Below are 25,276 nucleotides of genomic sequence, written 5' to 3'. Positions count from 1 at the left end.
GAACCTGCAGCCCAGCCTGGGCATGTGTCCTGACCAAGAATCGAATCATGACCTCTTGGTTCCTAGGTTGACGCTAAACCACTGAACCATGCTGGCCGGGCTATTTTTATTTTTTAAAATATATTTTTATGGATTTCAGAGACAAAGGGAGAGGGAGAGAGAGGTAGAAACATCAATGATGAGAGAGAATCATTTATCGACTGCCTCCTGCACACCCCGCCCCAGGAATTGAGCCCTCAACCTGGGCATGTGCTCTGACCGGGAATTGAACTGTGACCTCCTGGTTCATAGGTTGACACTAAACCACTGAGCAATCCTGGCTGGGCTTAATAACTTTTTAGAAAATTCTTTGGTACCTGAAAGAAAGAGAGAAATGAAGATACTTGTAAAGGACCATTTAGCAGCAACATTTATTGAGGAGGAATGGACTGATTCCCTGTAGATCATTCTTTATTAACATTCAGATTTTCTTTCAGCCAATTAGTACTTAATAGCTATTAGTTCTTCGCTCAGTATGGAATATAACTACCTATTTTTGTTTCTGGCATTGTACAGAAAATCAAAGTGATCACGATTCTAACAAATTAGAAGGGAATAATAATCAGTACAAACATTTCTGAGTCTTTCTTTTATGATCTGCCTATCTTGTAGTGCAAATTTCCAAAATGCTGTTTTGGACCACAACAGGGCTACTTAAACGAGCCAAGTGCCAAGGACACATAGTTCTTATATGAACATAATAGGGGCGATCTTGGGCTGTGTCAGCCTGTACTTACGGTTATATTGGACACTGCGGATTCCTAACTGTCAATTTGGGGACAGCAGTAGGTGAGCCCAAATTCTAATCACTACTTTAATTCTTCTTCAACTCAGGCATAAAAACCTCCTAATCTTGATGCTTTTTCCAAAAATCTTACTTTTTTTTTTTTTTATAAATCAAACCTCACTTCATTTTTATAAAGGTACATTGTAATGATTGAAAATGTAGCTAGTGTTTATATCAAGAAAACCTTTTGGATCCAAGGTAAGTTTACACATCGGAGTGGATTTGAATGATTATTATTTTTTTTGCAACAGGATTTTATTTGATGAGTTTACGTAGGGTTAATTCTTTCATTGAGTGATTATAGCTAAAAAACTTAAGAGTCATTTCTCATCTTTAACTCATCAGAATTGAAGGTATTTTGCAAAGTCATTGGGGTTAAGGAACTGATTTACAGTAGTTCTATTTGTGGACACCTTACGTAAGCAATTAAATGAAAATTAAATGATCTAAATTTTAAACTATGTCTAGAGTTCTGTTGCCTTAAATCCTTTGTCTGAAGGATGGTGGAGGGAGGGGCGTTTTTCTGTAACTGAAATAAAAATCTAGAGTTCTAGATTTTGCTTTGTGCATACAAAATAAAATATAAAAGCTGTTCCTAAAAGGCCGTGGCAATGATAGGCTTTTAAAAATGCCTCAAGAAAGTAATTGCTTAGCAGTTACTTAAATTGACTTGATTTCATTATCAATCTTCTTAGGACAAGTAGCTTGAAGCTGGAAGGTATACAGAAATTGTGGGGGAAAGAGGGCTATCTTCCGAAGAAGGAAAGCAAAACTGGTGATGAAACTGAAGCTCCGCCTGTTCCTCAAGAGAGCATAATAGAGAATGTAGACCAAACTGTAACAAAAAAGGACCCATCTCAACTCCTTACCCAGTCTAAAGAGGAGAAAGAAAAGCAGCTGCTGGCATCGTCATTATTTGTTGGGCTAGGATCAGGAAGTACAGTCAGTTTGGTAAGTAGCCAGTTACATTCCTCTGAGAGTCTGTGTCCCCTGTTTCATGTAAAAAAACCTTGTTCTATGAAAGCTCTTGGCCATTTTATATATATATATACATACATATATATATATATATATATATATGTATGTATATATATATATACACACACACACACACATACATACATATATACATATATATGTATATGTATATATATGTAGATATATGTATATGTATGTGTGTGTGTGTGTGTGTGTATGTATGTGTGTATATATATATATATATATATATATATATATAGTGGGAAATGGCTCTCCCAGCTCCAGAGCCACCAATGATACACCTTTGTATTCCTGAAAGAGAAAATCTAATTGGCTCAGCTTGAGTAAAGTGTTCTCTCTAGTCTGTCTAGTCAGCTAGGGCGAGGGGCAGGGCCCAAATAAAGTTATAACTATAACTAAGAGTATTCTCACCCCAGTGGGTGGAGGACAGTTCTCAGTGGGAGGGGGGTTTGATGGAAATACTGTCAACAATAATAGTTCAACAATATTGATTTGTGTGGAAAAAGTACTTCTCAAAATTATGTTTTTAATAGTGAAAAATAGGAGTCAGTTAGGTGTCTAACAGGAGAAAGGGTACATAAATTATATTAGCTCAGCATATTACTCAGCCATTAAAAATGATAAGTACTGCATTATAAAATAAAAAATATTTAGGATATATTAAAAATAATATAAAATTCTATTTACATCTTGCCTATAACTGTTAAGAAGATAAAAGTGTTTTGAGATTGAATGATTTATACAAAAATGAAAACTACATTCAGGCATTACAATTACGGTGATTTTCAAAAGTTTTTATCCTAATGTATTATTCTCATAGTAAAAGAATGAAAAATTGGAGTGAAGAGCAGGTGCTATTTTTTAAAAATATATATTTTATTGATTTCAGGGAGAAAGGGAGAGGGAGAGAGAGATAAAAACACTGATGAGAGGGAATAATTGATTGGCTACCTCTTGCACACCCCCTACTGGGAATTGATCCTGAAACCTGGGCATGTACTGGGAATCAAACTATGATCTCCTGGTTCATAGGTTGTCGCTCAACCACTGAGCCACACCTGCTGGGCAATGTACTGTTTTTGAGTGTCTGAAAATTCCATGTCATTTTCCATTTGGTGGTCTGATGAATGTACCTAGTGCAAAATTGTTATTAGAGCTACCTTTTCTTCAGTTTTACATTATCCCAGTTCTTTCATCCTCCTTCTCCCTTAGTGGAATTTTCTCTCCATCCCTATCAACACTAGGCCAGACTCCAGGCTACATTCTTTACCTGTATCTCTGTCTTTTACAGATCCCATTTCTGTCAGACTTGATACTCATTCCCTCCTAAGAAAAAACAAATGCAGCCTAACAGTATTGCTTGCAGTAAATGGCTTGGTGTCACTCGTTTCAGGAGATCCTTTGCTGAAGTCTTTGTGTAGGCTCAGTGCTCTCTGGAGCAACACATTACCATCATTTAAAACATGTTTCTTGCCAAAACCGGTTTGGCTCAATGGAGAGAGCGTCGGTCTGCGGACTGAAAGGTCCCAGGTTCGATTCCGGTCAAGGGCATGTACATTGGCTGCGGGCACATCCCTGGTAGGGGGTGTGCAGGAGGCAGCTGGTCGATGATTCTCTCTCATCGATGTTTCTAGCTCTCTATCCCTCTCCCTTCCTCTCTGTAAAAAATCAATAAAATATATTTAAAAAAAAAAAAAATAAAACATGTTTCATGTTCATCTCTCTCAGCCACAAATTTAATGTATTTTCTATCTTAACTAAGTACTTTTCGCTGACTGTAGCTATAACTTTTGCTCTTTGAGTTGCTAACGCAGACTAGTACAAATTTCTTTTTTCTTCCCCACAGTTTCACAGATAGAAGATTTGTTCCTAGCAACCTCAGCATATGATTTTCTTGGTTTCTTATTAAGTCAAGAACTTTCACCTTGTCATTTAAAGGAAGCACTGTATTGCTTCTCTTTGGCATATCTAAATTGCCAGCTTCACTACTCTTGTATTTTGGGGCAATTATTAAGTAAAATATGGGCACATGAATTACAAGTACTGCAATACTGAGACAGTTGATCTGATAACCCAGAGAGCTTAGTGACTAATGGGTAGGTGTCATATACAGCCTGGATATAGACAAAGGAATGCTACACGTCCTGGGATTTATGTAGCGGGACAGTGAGAGGTTTTATCACACTACTCTGAATGATGTGCAATTTGAAACATGTATTATTTATTTCTGAAAATTTCCATTTAATATTTTTGGACTGATGTTGACTGTAGGTAACTGAAACCATGGAAAGCAAAATCACAGATAAGGGGGACTACTGTATGTCTAATTCAAGTCCCATGGCTACTGGAAATGGAAATCCTTCACCCACCAACCCCCACTTGTTTTTATGTTAAAACAGTGTTAGTTTTTGTTTGATGACTTCTGAATTGAAAGGGAGGAGACAGACTCATCTCTTACCTTTGAGAGTTGGAAGAGATGTTGGGACTTGAAAGAATGAGAGAGTATGGACAGGGAACTAGAATTCTGGTTAACTAGAATCATGTGAAGGGTGGCCAAGTGGTGTTACAGCCCCCAGGAAGGAGTAGGCATGGACTTAGACTTAGAGTAGTGAGTGCCAGTCTGTTCTACTGACTTTAGATAGGACTCTGAGAGGCAAGGGGGACACTTGAGTCATTTCTTCTTACGTAGATTTGCAGGCCATTCCTCAGGAGGGTCAGCTCACAGCTGGCAAATTTACTGTTCCCATCTCTCGAATTCATAGCAAACATCACTAGTCACTTACAAAATTCTTTCCTGCTCTGTGTTCCAGTCAGCCATTGCCAGTTGATTCTTGAGGTAAAACCAGTTTTTCTTCCCTGTTTATTGACTCATAGGCCATGAAATCATGATTATTGTATATTACTGAATCAGAGTTTGAGCCATCCCTGTATTTGAGGAGAACTCTGTAAGGAAACTCAAGAACAAAAAAATAGCTGGGTTTCTTACTCTTTTTAATTTGCGCAATTCTGTACTTTAGTATTCTGAAATCTAGCAAGTTTTTAGAATTGTTTACATTGGACTTTTTAACATTTCTTTTATTTTATGTGTTATTTATTTTTTTTATTTTTAAATATATTTTTATTGATTTCAGAGAGGAGGGGAGAGGGAGAGAGAGAAACATCAATGATGACAGAGATCATTGATCAGCTGCTCCCTGCACACCCCCTGCTGGGATTGAGCCCGCAACCTGGCATGTGCCCTCACTGGGAATGAAACCATGATCTCCTGGTTTATGGTTGATGCTTAAACACCCAGCCATGGCCGGGCTGATTTTATGTGTTATTAAATGAGAAATAAGATTTAGCTAGTAGTTCAATGTTATATAGCTATCAGAATTTCAGGGCTTAAGATTTTATTTATCTCTGTGCTTTATACATAGAACTTTAGCAAGCTATTAAATTGCTCATTTGAAATTAAGAAAAATGTTTAAAACTCGTGACTAGAAGAATGGTTTCTTTTTATATTATTATGTTTCATTTTCACAGCTAGGAAAAGCAGATACCATCTCTCACAAGTTCAGAAGGAAATCAAAAGTCAAGGAAACCATAAGTGGAGAAACAACCAATGCTCATAATATGACCCGTTCTTCCTTTAGTTCTCCTACAAATGTGACTTATGAAGAAGATTATTATTTGGATAATTTGCGGGATAGAAGAGACAAAGAATTAAAGAATTTTACTCTCAGTGCAGAACTTTTGGATTCTGAGTCACTCACAGAACTGCCCTTGGTTGAGAAACTCTCAAATTGCAGGCGGTCTACACCTTCTTTGTTTGCTGATGACAACATGGAAGTTTTTCACCCTCCTCAATCCACCACGGCCTCACTTGCCAATGAAATCTCCTTAGCTTCTTTGTTGGAAGAAACTACTGAACACATGCATTCAGATCTCATGGAGGTCTGCAATAATGAAACCATGTCATTGTCTTCTTACAAAATTTGGAAAGATGATTGTTTATTGATGGTGTGGTTGGTTTCTAGTAAGAGTGGTTTGGAATTGGAAGGTCTTAACTTAGAAATTGCTCCTGCAGAAAATTTCAAGGTATGACAATGAATGGTTTGTTATTTCTTGCCTTAGCGTTTGCTTAGTGTTTCTGCTGTTGGCTCTTCTGATGGTTTATGCATTTTTTTCACATTCTTCCTTCCTCTTTAGCAAAAAAAGGTACAAGATATGACAGATTATCTAATTAATTTGTGTACGGATGAATTATTCAAAAGATTCAAGGACACATAATAAAGGTTGTATTGGAGAAGGCCACAAATACAGGGGCGGGCAAAAGTAGGTTTACAATTGTGAGTACGTGAAACAGAGTTTATTCTTGTATTATTTATTAATTATTGCATTATTTTCCATGTGAACAACTGTAAACCTACTTTTGCTCCACCCTATATAAAATGAGTTTTGATAGAGCACAGTAGTTACAAATAGAGACTCTTGACTCAGACTGCTTGCCTTTGAATCTTGCTTCTGCTGCATATTAGCTGTGTCCATGGTCAAGTTATATACCTGCTTTGTGCCGTAGTTTCCTGGCATTTAAAGTGAAAATATTAATAGTGCCTTTGCATTATAGAGTGCTCAGGCTTCAGTTGTTTCTTTCCTGGCTCCAAGAGACTGCCATTGTGATTTCTGGAAATTAATGCTATTTGTGTTATTGTGTGGCTGTCCTTGGTGGAGTTATAATGAGATTTGACCAGTAGATCAGTATTCCACAAAATTGACCTAATTTCTTCTGTGAGCTAGATTGTGTTGAATGGGGTATTACCTGGGCCTGACCAGGGCAGAAGTTCTAGATTTGCATAAGAATCACCTGTGGAGCTGAAAACAAAACCAAACCAAACCCAATTCAGTTGCCTGAGCTCTACCACCAGAAGTTGAGTAAGGGTGGAGAATGGAAAGGGAAGGCACCTGTATATATCTTTCAACTCTCCTCGCTTTAAAGATCTGGTGCTAGCCAGGATTGAGCGCCACAAGACTAGAGTTTAATACATATTTTTTTGGTTCTTAAATTATACAGAGGCTTTTTCATTGTAATGACATTTGTTACATTTTTTTTTCCTCTGTACTATTAATTCTTGATTATCTGTGCTAGTGAATTTTTCTCAAGTGAAGTTGTTATTCATCTTCATAATGTAGTTATTAACATCTCAGTAATGTGCTTTACTTAATTAAATAGAAATTTGGTATTCATATGATAGTCTGTATCGATCCCTTCTTCAATACTTGCATTACTTTTATCTACAGATCACTGAGCAACCCGGATGCTGCTTGCCTATAATAGAAGCAGAGAACACAAAAAACTTTCAATATAGTGTGCAGATGGAAAAACCTTTTACAGAAGGGAATCTTTCTGGTTTTATAAATTATCAAATGATGAACACTCATGCTGTTCAGCTAGAATTTTCAGTAAACTTATCACTGTTAGATTTCATTAGGTAAGTATTTTCTGGAATGTTAACTCGGGTTATTCAGTCATTCAGTAATGTTCATTGGGCCTCTTCTCTGGACAGAAGTACTGTGATAGGTGTGCTAGGGATTATAACAATTCAAAACTAGACACAGCCCCTCCTGTCCAGCCTAGGGAGGAGACATTGAACAATCATATCAACACATACATAATTGTGAATTTTAGAGAAAATAAATGGTACAGTGACCAATTATATTATGGGACCCGATTTAGGTTGGGGTTGGTTGGTGATCCTGGATAACTTCTGAGAGAAACTGATATTAAAGTAATGTTTAAACTGAAATAACTTTAAAGATTCCACATGGCTTTTCTTAAAGTTTTTCAAATTTCTCATTTGTATTTCGTTTATTTGATTAATTCTGTTTATTAAGCTTTAGAGATCTGCAAGAAAATTACTCAGCAAAGTTACTATACTTTTATTAGACACTGGAGGCCCGGAGCACGAAATCATGCCCTTGGGGCGGGGGGGGGTGTCCCTCAGCCTAGCCTGCGCCCTCTCATAGTCCAGGAGCTGGCAGTCGAACATCCTTAGCACTGCTGCAGAGGCGGGAGAGGCTCCCGCCGCCGCTGCTGCACTTGCCAGCCATGAGCCTGGCTTTTGGCTGAGCAGTGCTCCCCCAGTGGGAGTGCCCTGACCACCAGGGGGCAGCTCCTGCATTGAGTGTCTGCCCCCCTGGTGGTCAGTGTGTGTCATAGCAACTGGTTCCGCCGTTCGATTGATTTGCATATTAGCTTTTCATTATATACTAGAGGCCCGGTGTATGAAATTTGTGCACAGGGGGTGGGGGGGAGTGTCCCTCAGCCTGGCCTACACCCTCTCCAATCTGGGACCCCTCAGGGGATGTCTGATTGCCAGTTTAGGCCTGATCCCATAAACTGGCAGTTGGACATCCCTCTCACAATCCGGGACCGCTGGCTCCTAATCGCTCACCTGCCTGCCTGCCTGATCGCCCCAACTGCCTCTGCCTGATTGCCCCAACCCTTCTGCCTACCTGCCTGATTGCCCCTAACCCCTCTGCCTGCCGGCCTGATCTACCCTAACTTGCCCCCCTGCTGGCGTGATTGACCCTAACTTGCCCCCCTGCCGGCCTGATCGACCCTAACTTTCTCCCCTGCCATCCTGATCACCCCTAACCACCTCTGCCTTGGCCCCCAGCCTAAGCCGCAGTCTGGCCTCCCTCTAGTACCCTGCTGCTGCTGCCACTGCCAGCCTGAGCCTGGGCCCTTCGCCGCCACTGCAGCTTTTTCCAGAAGGACGTCCTGAAGCCGTCTGCCCTAATTAGCATATTACCCTTTTATTAGTATAGGTGATTATATTAGTACTAGAAGCCCAGTGCACGAAATTCGTGCACGGCGGGGGGTTGTCCCTTAGCCCAGCCTGTACCCTCTCCAATCTGGGACTCCTGGAGGGATGTGCGACTGCCCCTTTAGGCCCGATCCCACCAGGACATCCTTAGCGCTGCTGCAGAGGATCGGGCCTAAACGGGCAGTCGGACATCCCTCTCACAATCCAGGACTGCTGGCTCCCAACTGCTTGCCTGCCTGCCTTCCTGATTGCCCCTAACCGCTTCTGCCTGCCAGCCTGATCACCCCCTAACCACTCCGCTGCCAGCCTGATTGATGCTTAACTGCTCCCCTGCCAGCCTGTTTGCCCCCGACTTCCCTCCTCTGCCAGCCTGGACACCCCTAACTGCCCTCTCCTGCAGGGTTGATCACCTCCAACTGCCCTCCCTTGCAGGCCTGGTCCCTCACAACTGCCCTCCCTTGCAGGCCGGGTGCCTCCCAACTGCCCTCTCCTGCTGGCCATCTTATAGTGGCCATCTTGTGTCCACATGGGGGCAGGATCTTTGACCACATGGGGGTAGCTATATTGTGTGTTGCAGTGATGATCAATCTGTATATTACTCTTTTATTAGATAGGATAGAGACATCAACGTGAGAGAGACATATTGATTGGTTGCCTCCTGCACATGAGAGAGAGAGAGAGAGAGAGAGAGAGAGAGAGAGAGAGAGAGAGACATCAACGTGAGAGAGACACATTGATTGGTTGCTTCCTGCACATGCCCCAACCGGGGACAGGGATGAACCTGCAACTGAGGTACATTGTCTTGACCAGGAATTGAACCCAGGACCCTTCAGTCCATGGGCCGATGCTCTAACCGTTGAGCAAACCAGCCAGGACTGTATTCAAACATTTTTTTAAATGAAGGCTGCTTGAACCAAGAATGCAGAATACCCAGGATTGTCTGTAAAACTTTTAAACTCTCCACACTCCAGTTGTGTTACACTACTTCAGTTTTTGCCTACTCTTTAAAGTCTTTTAGTATGAACATGTCTATCTGTGAGAGTATTTATACTCATGTTGCTATATAAGAACTTACATTCTTGGACTGTGAGATGTCTCCCATGGTGAGCATTCATAACCCGAAGAAGCACAACATATAACACAATTCTTCTGTGTATATTAATAAAATCCTCTGTCTTTAAAAATATTTTCCTAATTATAAAATTGATATATACATATTATAAAAATTTAAATGCTGTAGAAAAATATAAGTAGAATATAAAAGTCCTCTATAATTCCACCTCAATATATCACAGTGTTAGCTATTTGATCTTCAGTCTCATGGATCATTTTTAAAATATGTACATTTGCTAAAATCTTTTCTCTTGGTCTAATTTACTTAAGGTGTTGGGTCTTTATATTCACGCTCCTGTATATGACTTTAATAGAGTGTCTCCTTATCCCCCAATCCAGAGTGTATATAAAAGAAAAGTTTTATGTTATATTTGATTCATGAAATTACTTGATAACATTTTACTGAAATCACTAATACTCAGAAAAAGAACTAGGTGACTTATTAAAAAACATTTGCACTTTAATAACATTTCTTGCTTTCTTCAGGTTGGAGGATGAAAAAATGGTTAGCATTCCAATCATATTTAGCTTAAAAACATGATTTTTTTGTGGGACCCAAATTTACAGTAATTGTTTTATTCCCAGGAATCATTAAAATGTATGTTTTTTTGTTTAGAATCATTTCATCCTTTTGGACATCAGTCTAATTTTAAACATTATTTTCAGACCATTAAAAATCTCAACTGAAGACTTTGGCAAACTCTGGTTATCCTTCGCAAATGATGTGAAGCAAAATGTAAAAATGTCAGAATCTCAAGCTGCTCTGCCTTCTGCCCTGAAGACACTGCAACAGGAACTGAGACTTCATGTTGTTGACATTATAGGTTCGTAGAGTTACGAAAAGGCAATCCCGTGTTTATAAGGCTTTCTCACAATCAGAACACAGATAAACTCTCAAAAGTGTCAGATTTCTTAGAGCCTTATTTCCTGTTATTAGTGTCTTTTAGAGGAGTGTGTTCTTCAGATTTTATTAAAGAATTTTTGTGGTAAAATATACATCACAAAATTTGCTACTTTAACCATTTTTAAGTGTACAGGTTAGTGGCTTTAAGTACAAGGTGTACCGGTTAATAATGGCGGATTTTGTAATGAAAGGAAACACGATAATTTCAAGAGAAAGATCAAAAGTGCTTTTATTCAAAGTAATGTCCATTGCTAGCTACACATTTCCCCCATCTTTCAGGTAATTTGTGGATACCGTCCCAATAGAACTTTTCTTGTTTTGAGGCAAACCATTCAGAGACCAAATTTTCCACTTCTTCATATGTTTTGAAGTGCTGCTCAGAAAGTGCGTGGTGTGCCATCGACTGGGACAAGTAGTAATCTGAAGGTGCAAGGTCTGTTGAATATGGGGTGTGGGTTAATACTTCCCAGGCAAGATCTTTTAAAGTCTCTTTAACTGGTTTTGAAGTGTGTGATGGTGCGTCGTCATGAAGCAAAATTACTTTTCCGTGTCTTCTGGCCCATTCTGGTCATTTCACGATCAAAGTGTGGTTCAAATTGATTATTTGTTGTCGGTAGCGACCAATATTAACAGGTTCACCTGGTTTTAGAGGCTCATAGTACACCACACCCTCCTGACCCCACCAAACGCAGAGCTTTGTCTTCTTTCCAAAGCGATTTGGCCTTGCAGTCAATGTTGATGGTTGACCTGGATCAACCTATAATTCTGTGTGTTTGGGATTCTCAAAATAAATCCACTTTTCATCGCCAGTCACACAATTCGATGCAAAAAAGACTTTCTTTTCATGCTGTTGAAGCAACATTTTACTGATGACTTTTAGGTTTTCCATTTGTCTTTCATTCACTTGATGTGGTACCCATTTTTCTTCCTTTAAAATCTTTCCCATTGCTTATAAACGATCAGAAATTGTTTGCTGAGCAACGTTTAATCTTTCTGCAAGTTGTTTTTGAGTTTGGCACGCATCTTCATCCAATAATGCTTGTAATTGTTGGTCTACAACTTTTTCAGTTGACCTGGACTTTCTTTGTCTTTCACATCGAAATCATCATTTTTAAAGCGTTTAAACCAGCCTTCACAAGTATCTTGAGATGGAGCATGTTCACAATAAGCTTCCCAAAGTTTACGGTAACTTTTTCTTCAAAATAAAGTAATGAATTAAAACTTCCCGCAAATGCTCTTTTCTTTGGCACTTAATTTGACATTTTTAAGCGTAAAAATATCTATGATGTTTAACACCTTCAGCAAATTTGACATGAAGTTTTGAAGCTTGCTGTCAATGCAGTAAAATAGCATACATATCAAATCGCATATATATCAACATATGTGTAACTCCATCTATTGAAAAAAATCCGCATTATTAACTGGTACACCTAGTATATTCGTATTGTTGTGTAACTATTGTCACCATCATCTCCTGAGCTTTTCCTTCTCCCCTAACTAAAACTGTACCCATTAAACAATAGCTCCCATCATCTCCCTCTCCAGTCCCTGACACCTACCATCCTATTTTCTGTCTCTATGAATTTTACAATGTTAGGTACCTCATAGAAGTGGAATCATACAATATTTGCCCTTTTGTGATTGGCTTATTTCACATAACATAATGTCTTCAAGGTTCATCCATGTTGTGGCATGTGTCAAACTTTCCTAATGAATACTTTTCCATTGTATGAATATACCACATTTTGTTTATCGATTCATCTGTCGAACACTTGAGTTGCTTCCACTTTTTGGCTACTGTGAATAATGCTGCTGTGAATAGAGGTGTACAGATATCAGTGTTCAAGTCCCAGAAGTAGAATTGCTGGGTCATATGGTAATTCTATATGTATTTTTTGGAAAAATAATATCATTTATTATTTTTTAAATGCTTTTTATTGATTTTTAGAGAGAGAGGAAGGGAGAGGGATAGAGAGTAACATCGATGAGAGAGAAATATCGATCGGCTGCTTCCTGCACACCCCTTACTGGGGATTGCGCCTGCAACCCGGGCATGAGCCTTGACTGGGAATTGAACCAGTAACCTGGTTCATGGGTCAATGCTCAACCACTGAACCACACCAGCCAGGCTATCATATTGTTTTTCACAGCAGTGGCACCATTTCCATTTCCATCAGCAATGTACAAGGGTTCAAATTTCTCCATGTCCTCACTAACCCTTGTATTTATTTATTGTGATAATTTCCTTCCTCATGGGTGTGAAGTGGTAAGTGTATATCATTGTTGGTTTGATGAGCATTTCCTTAATGAGCAGTGATGTTGAATATCTTTTCATGTGTTTATTGGCCATTGTGTATCTTCTTTGTAGAAATGTCTACTGAAGTTCCTTTGTATTAAAGAATTTTTAATTTTTGTTGTTTGTAGGCAGTGAAGGGCTGTTGGCCTGTCAGCTGCTCCCATCCATCCCCTGTTTGCTGCATTTCCGAGTTCATGGTGACGTATTAGTCCTGTGGTTTAGATCCTCCTGCTCTACTCTTCCTGACTATTTATTGTATCAGTGTCAAAAGGTGATGGAGGGATCCTAGCAGAAGCTCTTATATTTTACTCCATCGAAACAAATGGTTTACATACATAAACTTATTTACCAAAGTAAATAATTCATGGTACTTCTAACGAAAACGGGGATAATTGCAAATTGTGGTATTATGTGTTTCCTTTATGATTCCTGATCAAGAAAGATCCCCAAGAAACTGTATCCTTAACCTTTTACTCAGGATTGTACAGTGTGTTTGGGTCCTAAAGAGTGACCCGGGCTAATGTTATAAACTGCTAATGCTTTATATATCACTTAGTGTAGAGGGACTGAAAATATTTATTTTGTTATAAGTAATTTTATAGCAAATTTACTCTAGTGCTAGCCGATTTGTAGTGAAGTCAGGTTTGAGTTCTGCATTAATGTGGGGGAGACATGGAATTGATAACCCCAGACCTAATTCACATTTGGCTTTGGAATGCAGTGTGTGCTTTTTGGTAGGCAAGTCATTACTTTCAGTTATGTTTTGCTGATCAGTGTTGAACTAAGTTGGCACAGCACACACTTAGTTCAAAAGATCCATGAGCATGCTGGGTATTGGGGATCCAGTCTCTGATACAGTTATTATGGATAACTTGCTATACATAATTGCAGATAATTTGGCTACAAAGTTTGTTTTCCATTTGTGTTTATTTTTAATATTAAAAATGAATCACTGTATTTTTATGTTAAAAACTCAGAGCCATTTACAAAATATTATCATAGAGAAACAAAACCCACAAGAGCACACAGTACTAAAGCAAACATATGAAAGGACTTTTTAGTTATGGCAAATCTTTTAGTTAGTTACCACTTTGGTTCTTTTAGCAAGTTGAAATTTGTGACTAGAGTATAAATGGTAAAACCATTTTCCTGGCCTTTAAATCCACTAGTACTCAGTGGATGCAACCGAAACAGTGACTAAGTATACCATACAGGTCTTCAGTAAAATACATCATTTTCATGTTATAGTTGTGCCTTTGTGGGACTCTGTCAGAACTATTATCAGTCTAATATGGACCAGAATCTTGAGATTGTACATTAAGGTTAAAAACGGAAATTATATTTTATAAAACCTTATGGTGCTGTGGAGATATTTATTATTTCTCTTTTCCTGACACTTCACCATGGAGACTATTCAGGTAATATAGTTTTAAGTCATTGAAGCTAGTGCTCTGGTTACTTGGTACTGTTTGTCGCCCAGGTGTGGAATTCTGGTTTTAGTTTATCTCATTAATCATAGCTGATCTGAAAGACGCTAAGGGGATTCCCCAGAGCTGATAGATTTCATTAGTTATTTGTGTCTAGCGCATTCCTTCCTAAAAGCAAAACAGTATTTTTAAAAATTAAGTTTTAAGTTATTCATTTAAAAAAATGTCATACCTTGTTACTTTCATGCTTTTAAAAACAGCAAAATCTTGTTATAAGAGCAATGAAATGTGACTGGAATTTCCAGTGTAGGTTTCTCCTTTCAAATAGAAGGTGAGATTCATCCTCAAGCTCCTAGCAGTGTCACGGTGAAGGGGACATGTTGTCTGTGGAGGTGTGGTGGACACTGGTGGCTGCATCATCAGCTTCCTCTTTATCCCTGCCTCTGTCAGCAGCAGCCCCTCCTGATTCTGCCGTTTCTCTGACAAAGAGATAGGAAGTGCCCTCTCACTTTGCAGAGGGATGCAGTTTGTGGCACTGGAGATGCCCCCCGAGTTTTTGTGCCCTTACTTCCATGTGTTTGCATGGTCACTGAGGCTGGGTTGAGTGCAGAGCAGTGGATGTAAGGTGCCCAGCAAACCCGAGGACGGCGGATCTGGGAGAGATTACAGTGACCTGCTGCTTTGCTACAAGGGTGCAGCAGCAGGTGTCATCAGAGACGTGCTTGGCCTATAGATTGTCTAGTGGTGAGAGACGTGCAGTGGTAGGTGAGGGCTGGGGACATGATTTTGGGTCTTCCGAAGGGAGCATGGTGTCACTTTGTTCTTTCTGAACCCACTAAATAAAAAGTAGGGTTACAGGATTTCTACTGAAATGTTTAGTAGAATGTTTACAATTTTTATATTTTTATGGTTTTAAAAACAATAGTAGGAAGGAGTAGATTTTAAAGAACTTCAGAGCACTATATTTTCTGTCTAAACTAATTCAGTGTTTTAAGTTCTAAATCAGACATCACTAACTTTCTTTGTATTATTGATGTGACTACAAAGTAGGGAGAATGATTGCTGTTGGTAGCTCATCTCCTCACCTTATAGTCATAATTTAGTCAAGTGAAGGGGCATCATCTGGAATAAAAGCGAGGGGGTGGGGTTGCTCACCTGTGTGAATTTTGTGCCAGGCATCTTTGCTGAGAATGCAGGTCGCAGCAAGTGTGAATCTGGAGGGAATGAAGGGAAGACAGCAGGTGGAAGGATCAAGCTCCCACCAGAATAGTCCCTGCGGAGGAGGGCAGAGCAGGCTCAGGGAATGTGGGTCTGAGTAAGGATCCTTCTAAAAAACTGCAGATGGGAGCTGAGCAGGTACCAAGTGCTTAAGTGCCAAGCGTGCCAACCACAGCCTATGCTCTGCAGAGGAGCATTGTTTTAAACAATATTCTATCATCTACCAAAATAGTTGTGGTAAAAATGCAGTATTTTATTTTTTTTCCTTTATTTTTTTTTCATGTCAATAATATTTTAAAATATTGAGCTATTTGTCTTAATTTTTATGGATAAATGTGGTCTTTGTCTCATGATTGTGAGCCACTAAAGTGCACTGAACCTATTCATATGTCTTTAAGGTGTTTTGCTGTGTTAAAATTTTAGGAGGGAAAAATGCAACGAAATAACAACTTAGTAACCATTAATTACCTTGTTTTGGAGTTGAATTCTGTAATTTGAAACAATTCAGTTAAACATCTAATAAATACAAAGTGATCTATACTGTTCTTTGTTCTGTGTATTTTTTTTTATCTAAACAGCTGAATAATAAGTAGTACTATTCAGTAATTTGATAAGCATTAGCTAAACAAAAAAGTAGAAACAATTGGAATGGGATGCAAAGAGTAAGTTACTCATTAAGAATCTGGTCTAATTAGTTATTGAAAATAAAGATATTGCTGTTTTTATGTTATGTTCTGAGAGAGCTTTGTGGGCTTCCGACAGGTTAGAGCGTGGATGATCCTCAGGTTCCTGTCCAGACACCCTGCTTGCAGTCCAGCCGGGACAGAGATCCCGGAGTTCTCTTTCTTTAATGCCCTCTCCCTACAGCTGCCTCCAGATGGATGAACCGCAGTAAATCAGATAAGACTGGATCTTTGGGCCATCTTGTATGCATATTGTAAAACACAAAGCTAGATCAGAAGTGGCTTTTAAATCTCACTGATTTATGCCTCCTATTGGCTAAAATGTAGGGCAGGAAAACATACTAGTACTCAGATTTGAAGCTCCATCTTTGGGGCACTGAGGAGTTTAAACGCCCACAGTAGTAATTGAAAGGAAAAGGGCTCTTGAAGGGCAGAGTGGCTTGCAGCCAAATGGACCAGGGTTAATGATTGAAAGTTATTGGTTTGTGTGCATAATGAGAGACTGAGCACTTTATGGTGGAACCATCTGTATATTTTTATGTCCTTTTTTTTTTTTTAATTACTTTATTGATTAAGGTATCACATATTTGTCCTCAACCCCCTCCCCCCGTTCCCTTCCCAATCCCCCCCACACGCAAGCCCCCCTCCCCCTGTTGTCCGTGATCACTGGTTAGGCTCATATGCAAGCACACAAGTCCTTTGGTTGATCTATCTCCCTTGTCCCCACCCTCCCCTACTTTCCCTCTGAGGTCTGACAGTCTGATGGATGCTGTTCTTGTTCTTCAGTCTATGTTGTTCATCTTTTCCCCTAGATGAGTGAGCTCATGTGATACTAGGAATACACTTATAGGAACTGAAAATGAGACAAGCAATAATGGTTATGCTGAGAGGCAAATGAATCAGTCTGTAGTGAGTTTCTTTCTGGGCCAACAGTTCTTTTGAGTCCCGGTTTCTATGTCCAACAGTTGTTTATGTGTTCATAACAGCAATGATATTTCAGTTCTGGATGGTGGACAAATGGTGGTATTGCAGGTCTGACCCTCTCTGGTTTGGTCCTGGGCAATCTGCAGTGACGCATATCTGCTGACTGTTAGTATGGCAAGGCATCGTCAGCGTCTTCCATCTCTGGACTGTTTCTCTTCTGACTTCATGGCTGGAGCACTCCTGTCAATTCCTCTCTATTGCAGGAATCCACATGTCTCGGAGTTGTTTTCTGAAAATATACAAACATATTCTCGACCAAAAGTTAATAAAGGAATATTTTCTATGAATTTGATTTGCGATCCTTTTTCATTTTTTTGCCCAAATGATTTTCCTTTGGCTTGTTTTGACACCATGTATGTTTTACCTGGGTGACTTGCTGTTAGCATTACAAATGAAAGTTAATTTTCTAAAGTAAAAATTTTCTAGATGTAATTTATTTGCAGGATATTTCTCCTTACATGATATTCTTCTACTATCCCCCCTTTTTTGGTTTAAATATTGGGAGGCTTTTGGAAATTTTATGCTGTAATCTTGATAGCTTTTAAATTTTACTTTTTTGCACTAAAATGTGACTGCTTTAGGTTCATTATATGTTATGCAATTTTACCATGAGATGAACTACCAATAAAAATTTTAGTTAACACTTTAGTAACAGCTCTTTTGTCCAGTACAATTGATTTTTCTAGAGTATTTGCTTATTTTGATTGGCCAATTTAAATTAGTCTGAAAACTTGACTACTATTTTACTGTCAAATTTAATATTCTAACAACCATCTTGTTTTACCCTGTAATTATTAGTGGAGAGGATTATTTGCCTTCTTGAGTAGGCCCTGAGCATTCCTGGTGCTAGGCTGGATTTAGATATCCTAGACCCCAGTTCCCTGGATCATGGGTGCAAGACATCTCCATCAAGTCTTGTTGCGGTGAGAGGGCATCTGCTGTCGGCCAAGTCTCTGTTACCTGGGTCCCTTTTTATGTCCCTTTTGTCTGGCACATAATAGGCACTCAGTAGTAGGCAATTGGTTTATTGAATGAATGACCTACCCCCTCAAAATAAGTAATCTGAAACCAGATAATGTCCAGGGATTGATTTTAGTAATACTGTGGCTCTCTCAGAAATAAAGTGATCTGATGTGGTTTACAGATATAAATCAGTGAAAAGGGTTACAATGAAAATACCTTGTGCCAATTTGGAGAGAAGAAACATAACTGCTTGATGAGATTCTTGCCAGCCTGAAGGCTAAGTCCTGTAAAAACTTGCATGGCATTTAAGAGATCTCTCTCTTATATATATATATATAATTGATTTTAGAGAGAAAGAGGAAGAGAGAGAGAAACATCAATGATGAGAGAGAATCATTGATCGGCTGCCTCCTGCACGTCCCGCATTGGGGACCAAGCTCACAACCCAGGCATGTGCCCTGACCGGGAATCGAACCGTGACCTCCTGGTTCATAGGTTGACGCTCAACCACTGAGCCACACCGGCCGGGCTAAGAGATCTCTTAGAAATTATGACTTGAGCCTGGCCAGCATGGCTCAGTGGTTGAGCATCGACCTATGAACCAGGAGGTCACGGTTCGATTCCAGGTTGGGGCACATGCCAGGGTTGTAGGCTCCATCCCCAGTGTGGGATGTGCGGGAGGCAGCCGATCGATGATTCTCTCTGATCACTGATGTTTCTGTCTCTCTCTCCCTCTTCCTTCCTCTCTGAAATCAATAATATATATATGTGTGTGTGTGTGTGTGTGTGTGTGTGTGTGTGTGTAAAGAAATTATGATTTGGAGGAGGGGGACCTATCTGAATTATGGCAGATGTCCATAAAGTTTTACCAGTCTAAAAGAACTTGTGCTAGGACAGAAAGCAGTAGATATTTGATCAGTGAAGTTAAAGTTAAATATAGGGAGCTAGTGACTATGACAAGGCAGATTTACCAGCTAAATTAGCTTAGCATCACCTATTTAGAAAAGCACAATGATAATGGAAGAGACAACTATATTGACATTAATAGGGTTAATAGCATCAGGAAAGTAGGGAAGGAACAGGCCCTCTGGGATAAAGCATCAGGAAAAGGAGATACTTAAAAGGAAATGTGTTTCATTTGTATCAAATGGGAAAATTTATGCTAGGTGCATGAATCTAAGATAGGAGGGTACCCAAAAAATGAGGCCCGGAGAGCCCTGAGCACTTGAAGATGGGCCTGGATGTGAGGAAAGCACAGATGATGTCGAACTCAGGAGTTGCTTGGAGCAGCTGTTATGCTGAAAAAGCAGTGGGTTGCAGCTTGTTTGTGGGCTTTGTTCCAAGGGAAGGAATCAATTTCCTTTAGTTATTTTAAACTATTTTCCTAAGTGGATGAGTACTTTTACTTCCCTAAAACATTAAATTGCCAATGTGACTAAATGGCTGACCTCAGGAAGTTTTTCCCTAATGGGGTCTGGCAGGACATGTGCCAAATGGTTAGAGGCTGGAGCCCAGAGATTATTTGTATTTCAGTGAGAGAAAAGTAATTAGAAAGCTATTTAATTGTACATTTCTCCACCCCTTATGTGACAAGTAGGAACAGAGGCAAGGCATGGGTGTTCTTAGGGAGAGGCATTTGGTCTGAATTGTTACCACGTCGTTGAATGAAGGTAAGGGCAAAACCAGTGATTAGAACAAGCTGGTCCCTTGATGATAGATATCACGGTATAAGAATTTATATTTTTTCATCTAGTTGACTGATTAATGGTTGATGGGGTTAAATAGAAGAGTTATTGTGAGCTATGGGAAAAATGAAATGATTTGAACCCAAACATTGGACCAGTCTTCACCTACAGAAGAGATGAGTATCTTTTGTTACTCCTAAGGAGCCTTTTTGAGCACACCTGGGTTTATGCTAATGAGCTGACAGAGTGGGGCCTGTATTTAGCCTCACAATGAGGTTGGTCACCAGAAAGACCAAATGATTAGAGAGTTGGAACTTTCAGCCCCACCCACTGACCTCAGGAAAGGGGAGGTTTGGAGCTGGATGTTAAGCTCTATAAAAACAATGGGACTTGATGAGTTTCCATGTTGGTGAAAGTATCCACATCCTGGGAAGGTGATGCACCCCAGCTCCATGGGGACAGAAGTTCCTGCACTTAGGACCTTTCTGTCTCTCACTGTATGTACCTCTTCATCTGTAACCTTTATAATATCCTTTGTAATAAACAGTAAACCGGAAGTAAATATTTTTCTGAATTCTCTGGGCCACTCTAGCAAATTAATTGAGAAGAGGGTTGTGGGAGCCTCCAATTTATAGTCAGTTGGTCAGAAGCACAGGTGACAACCTGGACTTGCGATTGGCATCTGAAGTGGGGCAGTCTTGTGGGACTGAGCCTTTAACCTGTGATGCTGTCTCCAGGTAGATAGTGTCAGAATTGAGTTTATTTGTGGGACACCTAGTGTATGTCTGCTAAGAACTAGAGAATTGCTTCATGGTGTGGAAGAAAAGCATCATTTAACAAAAATGATTTATATTTAGGTTGTACAATGTGGTTTTTTAAAGGTGTATAACATGATGATTTAATTAATGTACATTGTGAAGTTATTGCCACAGTCAAATTAATTAACACGTTCATCACCTCATAGTTACTTGTTGTGTGTGTGGTAAAAACACAAGATCTTAGAAAATTTTAAGTATATAATACAGTATTATTAACTGCTAGAGGCCCAGTGGACGAAATTCGTGCACGGGGGGGGGGGGGGGGGCAGGGGGTCCCTCAGCCCGGCCTGTGCCCTCTCACAGTCTGGGAACCCTCGGGGGGTGTCCAACCGATGGCTTAGGCCCAGTGGGCCTAAGCAGCTAGTCGGGCATCCTTAGCACTAATGCGGAGGCAGGAGAGGCTCCCGCCACTGCTGCTGCGCTCGCCAGCTGTGAGCCCAGCTTCTGGCTGAGCAGTGCTCCCCGTGTGGGAGCACACTGACCACCAGGGGGCAGCTCCTGTATTGAGCATCTGCCCTCTGATGGTCAGTGCGTGTCATAGTGACTGGTGGTTCCACCATTTGGTCGAGTTGCATATTAGCCTTTTATTATATAGGATAATCACCATGCTGTCCATTAGACTGGGGACCTTTTAAAAATTTCATACCTTAAGCCAGTGGTCGGCAAACTCATTGGTCAACAGAGCCAAATATCAACAGTACAGTGATTGAAATTTTCTTTTTGAGAGACAAATTTTTAAAACTTAAACTTCTTCTAACACCACTTCTTCAAAATAGACTTGCCCAGACTGTGGTATTTTGTGGAAGAGCCACACTCAAGGGGCCAAAGAGCCGCAGGTGGCTCGTGAGCCGCAGTTTGCCGACCTCGGCCCTAAGCCATTAAATCAGAGTCTCTGAGGTGTGGGACTCAGGGTTCAGTAATGTTTAAACTGCACAGGTAATTACAATGCACAGCCAAGTTTGAGAACTACTGTTTTAGATGCTGTCTCACTCTCCTCTCCTCATTGGGATTGTTTGTGATTGTGTTTTCCCCACACCCATTCCTGCGATTGAGATTGATTACAAATAATTCGCTTTTGAGTGTTTGGGAGGTAAGTAAGGGAATTATTTGGAAAGATTGGGCAGGTGTGGGAGAGGAATCTTGTGTGAGTATATAAAATGTTGTAGGTCCTGGGGAGATGGTGGCAGTAGCAGTTAGGGTTTGAATTTTCCTGAATCTCCACACAAAAATGGTCAGAGAAACTAGATAGCAAAACCAAAAACCCACATACAAAATAATACCTTAATAAAAAAAATTGAAAAGAAAAACCTAAGTGACAGGGTCTCAAAATGCAAGAAGGTGGTAACAAGTCATCAAAGCCAAAATATGTGCATCTTATTTGCATCTTTGCAGGAGGAAGCAAAGGGAAGCAATGGTTGTGTAATAGACCCGAATACGGGACAACTCCACAATAGCCAACAGGTCTCTGGAAGGCACAGTGAATCAAATTGAGCTTAGCATCTGAAACGGGACAGGGTCTTGCACAATTCACAGGGAATGAGTGTAAGTCACAGTAAGATCTGAAGCATTCTAGACTGTATGAACCCTTGAAACTGACTAGTTATGGTTCTCTTCCAGAAAAGGACAACATACTGAGTAGGAACTGCTTGGCGAGGTATCAAAATTGAGCAGGATACATAGCTGCTGGTATATTGTCAAATTTTATTCCAAAAAAAAAAAATTATTCCTGGCTCCACTGATTACTAATTTATACCTTTGTGGAAATTAGTATTTAAGTAATACTAATTTATTAAGTAATACTAATTCCTACCTGTATAATGGGGATAATAATACCTACCTTATAGGACTGTGAAATGTGTTAATGCACGTGGTGGTTCGTGTGATCATGATCTGTCAGTTTCTGTATCAGTTTCTTAGCATCATTAGGAGAAAAGAAACAAAGAGAAGGCAATAAAGATATAGGAAATAGAAGGTCCAGATAAAAGTGGGAAAAGTTAACAGAGTCAGAAAGCATGTTGCCATTTTACTAGTATTTTAACATTATAAAAAACACACAGAAAAAATGCTTTGTAAAGTCAAAAAAGTTACCCTGAAACATGCCTCCTAAATATTTAGGAAAACTAATTTTATAGAGATACAAACAACAGAAAAGGATACCATGGTCAAATCCCATATAAACTCTGTAGGGGTAGGGATGGGGAGGGAGAGAGAGAGAAAGAAAGAGAAAGAACAACATAAATTAGAGCTATATAAACTCAAATGAAGTGAAATGGTGGTAAATATTCAAAGAAAGTGTTAAATATTGAAGCTAGGCAAAGAAGGTCCAACATATGGATTGTAAGAGCTCCTATAGAAGACATTCAAAGCACAGAACCAAAACTAATATGAAACAATAATTCCAGGAAACATTCCTGAAAGTACAATAAAAAAATGATTTGAAACTAAAAAGACACTGCATACCCGAGGATCTCAACTGGCAAACACCAAGACGACATTCTAGTAAGATTACTAAACCATTTTAAAAATAGAAAAAATTTGTTGGCCATCTAAGGAAAAAGAGCCAGTGACTTATAAGGAAAATAAGTTAGATTATTATCAGACTTTTTGACACTTGCTTTACACCAGAAGAAAATAGAATAATACATTTTAAATATTCCAGGAAAGATGTAAACCAAGAATTTTATGCTCAGTAAAATTGATCCTCAAGTACTAGTATAAAGAGCACATGTTGTCAACATATAAGGAGTCACAGAATATTGTTCCTATGAACCCTTCCTGAGGAACTTCCTAGAGAATGAGGTTCATAAGGGCTGGTTGTAAGCATAAAATACATGCAGAACTAGGAATAGAGAGAATTAAAAGGAAGAAAGTATAGCCGAAACCGGTTTGGCTCAGTGGATAGAGCGTTGGCCTGTGGACTCAAGGGTCCCAGGTTCGTTTCCGGTCAAGGGCATGTACCTTGGTTGCGGGCACATCCCCAGTAGGGGGTGTGCAAGAGGCAGCTGATCGATGTTTCTCTCTCATCTATGTTTCTAACTCTCTATCCCTCTCTCTTCCTCTCTGTAAAAAAAATCAATAAAATAATATTTTTTAAAAAAACAAAAGGAAGAAAGTACAGTATGTAATGGCTATGTGCACTGACAATGTAGATACAGTACAACTGAAAAGAAAAGGGGGGAAGTAGAAAAAGCATATGCAAAATTTAAAAAGCACCTTTAGTAATTGGCAGTGGTAGTATTATCTAAGATTCTAATGTGGGATAAAACAAATGATTGATTATGGGCTATATTAATTTTGTCATAATCTGTATCTTTGGATTCTCAGTGGAAGAAAGTAAACAGTTATAGAAGAGGGTGAGTAAACTCTAGTTTTCATTTTGTGTTGAGGATACACATACACACCCCTAGTACCCACATTATGGTCCTGAAATACTATCACACCATTTCCCACTGAAAGAAACTAAGGCTTCTTGTAGAAATGGTTCATTCCAGGTCTGGGGCAGAAATTGTACAAAATGAGCCTAGAATGCCTTTTATACCATGTAGTGAATAATCTATCAAAAACTACTAAGTCATTACAAAAGACCACAGTAGCTAACTTGAAGAGACTCCCACTGGCCAAACATTACACAATTTGAGCTTCAGTACAGGTATGCATTGAAATCCAAATATGCTTAAATCCTTGAATTTATAACGCTTACTAGGGAATAAATTCATTGTCTTGAAAGCTACCAAATACAGAAATTAAACCACTGGGTAGCAAAATAGATGAAGAGAAGCATCTTTTAAGTATTCCTGCTAATAAATGAAAACAAATGCTGGAATACTTACACTTTGCAGTGTTCAGTGTATTAATAGATCTAGGCAGTGGACACCAATTAATGACTGCTAATATTGAAAAGAAAGGCAACCAGATGTTTTGTGCCACCTGATGAAAGAAGACAAATCACCCATAGTCTTATAAAAAACGATAGAATTATGTGAATTTGTTTAAGTCTTTAGATTGAATTGCCAACTTGCAACTCAAAATACAGAGGACAGAGGAATAAGTTTAACTGCACCACAAGTTTGCAATCAGCAAAATTCAGACTAGAAAATCCTAGAGGCCAAATGGCCTGGGTTCTTCAACAGATAAGGAAAAGAAAGGCATGAAGAGGAATCTTCAGATTAAAAGGGACATATCAAGTTTCTTAAAAATGAGCAAGACTATAGTGTCCAGGGATGCACAGCTGGGTATTAAAACTAAAAGAAGTACAAGAAAGTGATTGAAATAACAGCCTGGGTAGTATTACTTTGGGGGCAGGAAATTATGATTGGAATGGGGCTTTTTGTGTGACTGGCAAAGTATTATGTTTTTATCTAAGTGTTATAACAATAGTTTCCCCCTTATTAATAGTTTATTAAGTTACTCATTTGTAGAATGCAATTTTCTGTGTCTAGGATTTATTTTACAGTTTAAAAAAAGGGTTTTCTAAAAAGTTGTAGGTCATTAAGATGCCCCTAGTGAAGTTTGTCATTTCCTGTAATGATCGTTGTTTTCAGTCCATATTAT

The 25,276-nt window shown here is 39.3% G+C and overlaps 1 protein-coding gene across 1 annotated transcript in view; it reads left to right on the top strand.

The window, feature by feature from the left end:
• Window positions 1-16,132, top strand: part of AP4E1 (adaptor related protein complex 4 subunit epsilon 1) — a 68,756-nt gene extending 52,624 nt beyond the window's left edge. Inside the window, exons 17-21 of the mRNA XM_008143143.3 lie at window positions 1,522-1,777; window positions 5,351-5,905; window positions 7,106-7,296; window positions 10,414-10,571; window positions 13,076-16,132. Coding sequence (XP_008141365.2) covers window positions 1,522-1,777; window positions 5,351-5,905; window positions 7,106-7,296; window positions 10,414-10,571; window positions 13,076-13,236 — 1,321 coding nt within the window. The 3' untranslated portion in view covers window positions 13,237-16,132. The remainder of the gene's footprint in view (window positions 1-1,521; window positions 1,778-5,350; window positions 5,906-7,105; window positions 7,297-10,413; window positions 10,572-13,075) is intronic.
• Window positions 16,133-25,276: the final 9,144 nt, after the last annotated feature.

The sequence above is a fragment of the Eptesicus fuscus genome, chromosome 5, assembly GCF_027574615.1.
Source record: "Eptesicus fuscus isolate TK198812 chromosome 5, DD_ASM_mEF_20220401, whole genome shotgun sequence".
NCBI classification, from domain to species: domain Eukaryota; kingdom Metazoa; phylum Chordata; class Mammalia; order Chiroptera; family Vespertilionidae; genus Eptesicus; species Eptesicus fuscus.
This window is presented reverse-complemented; position numbering and strand designations above follow the sequence as displayed.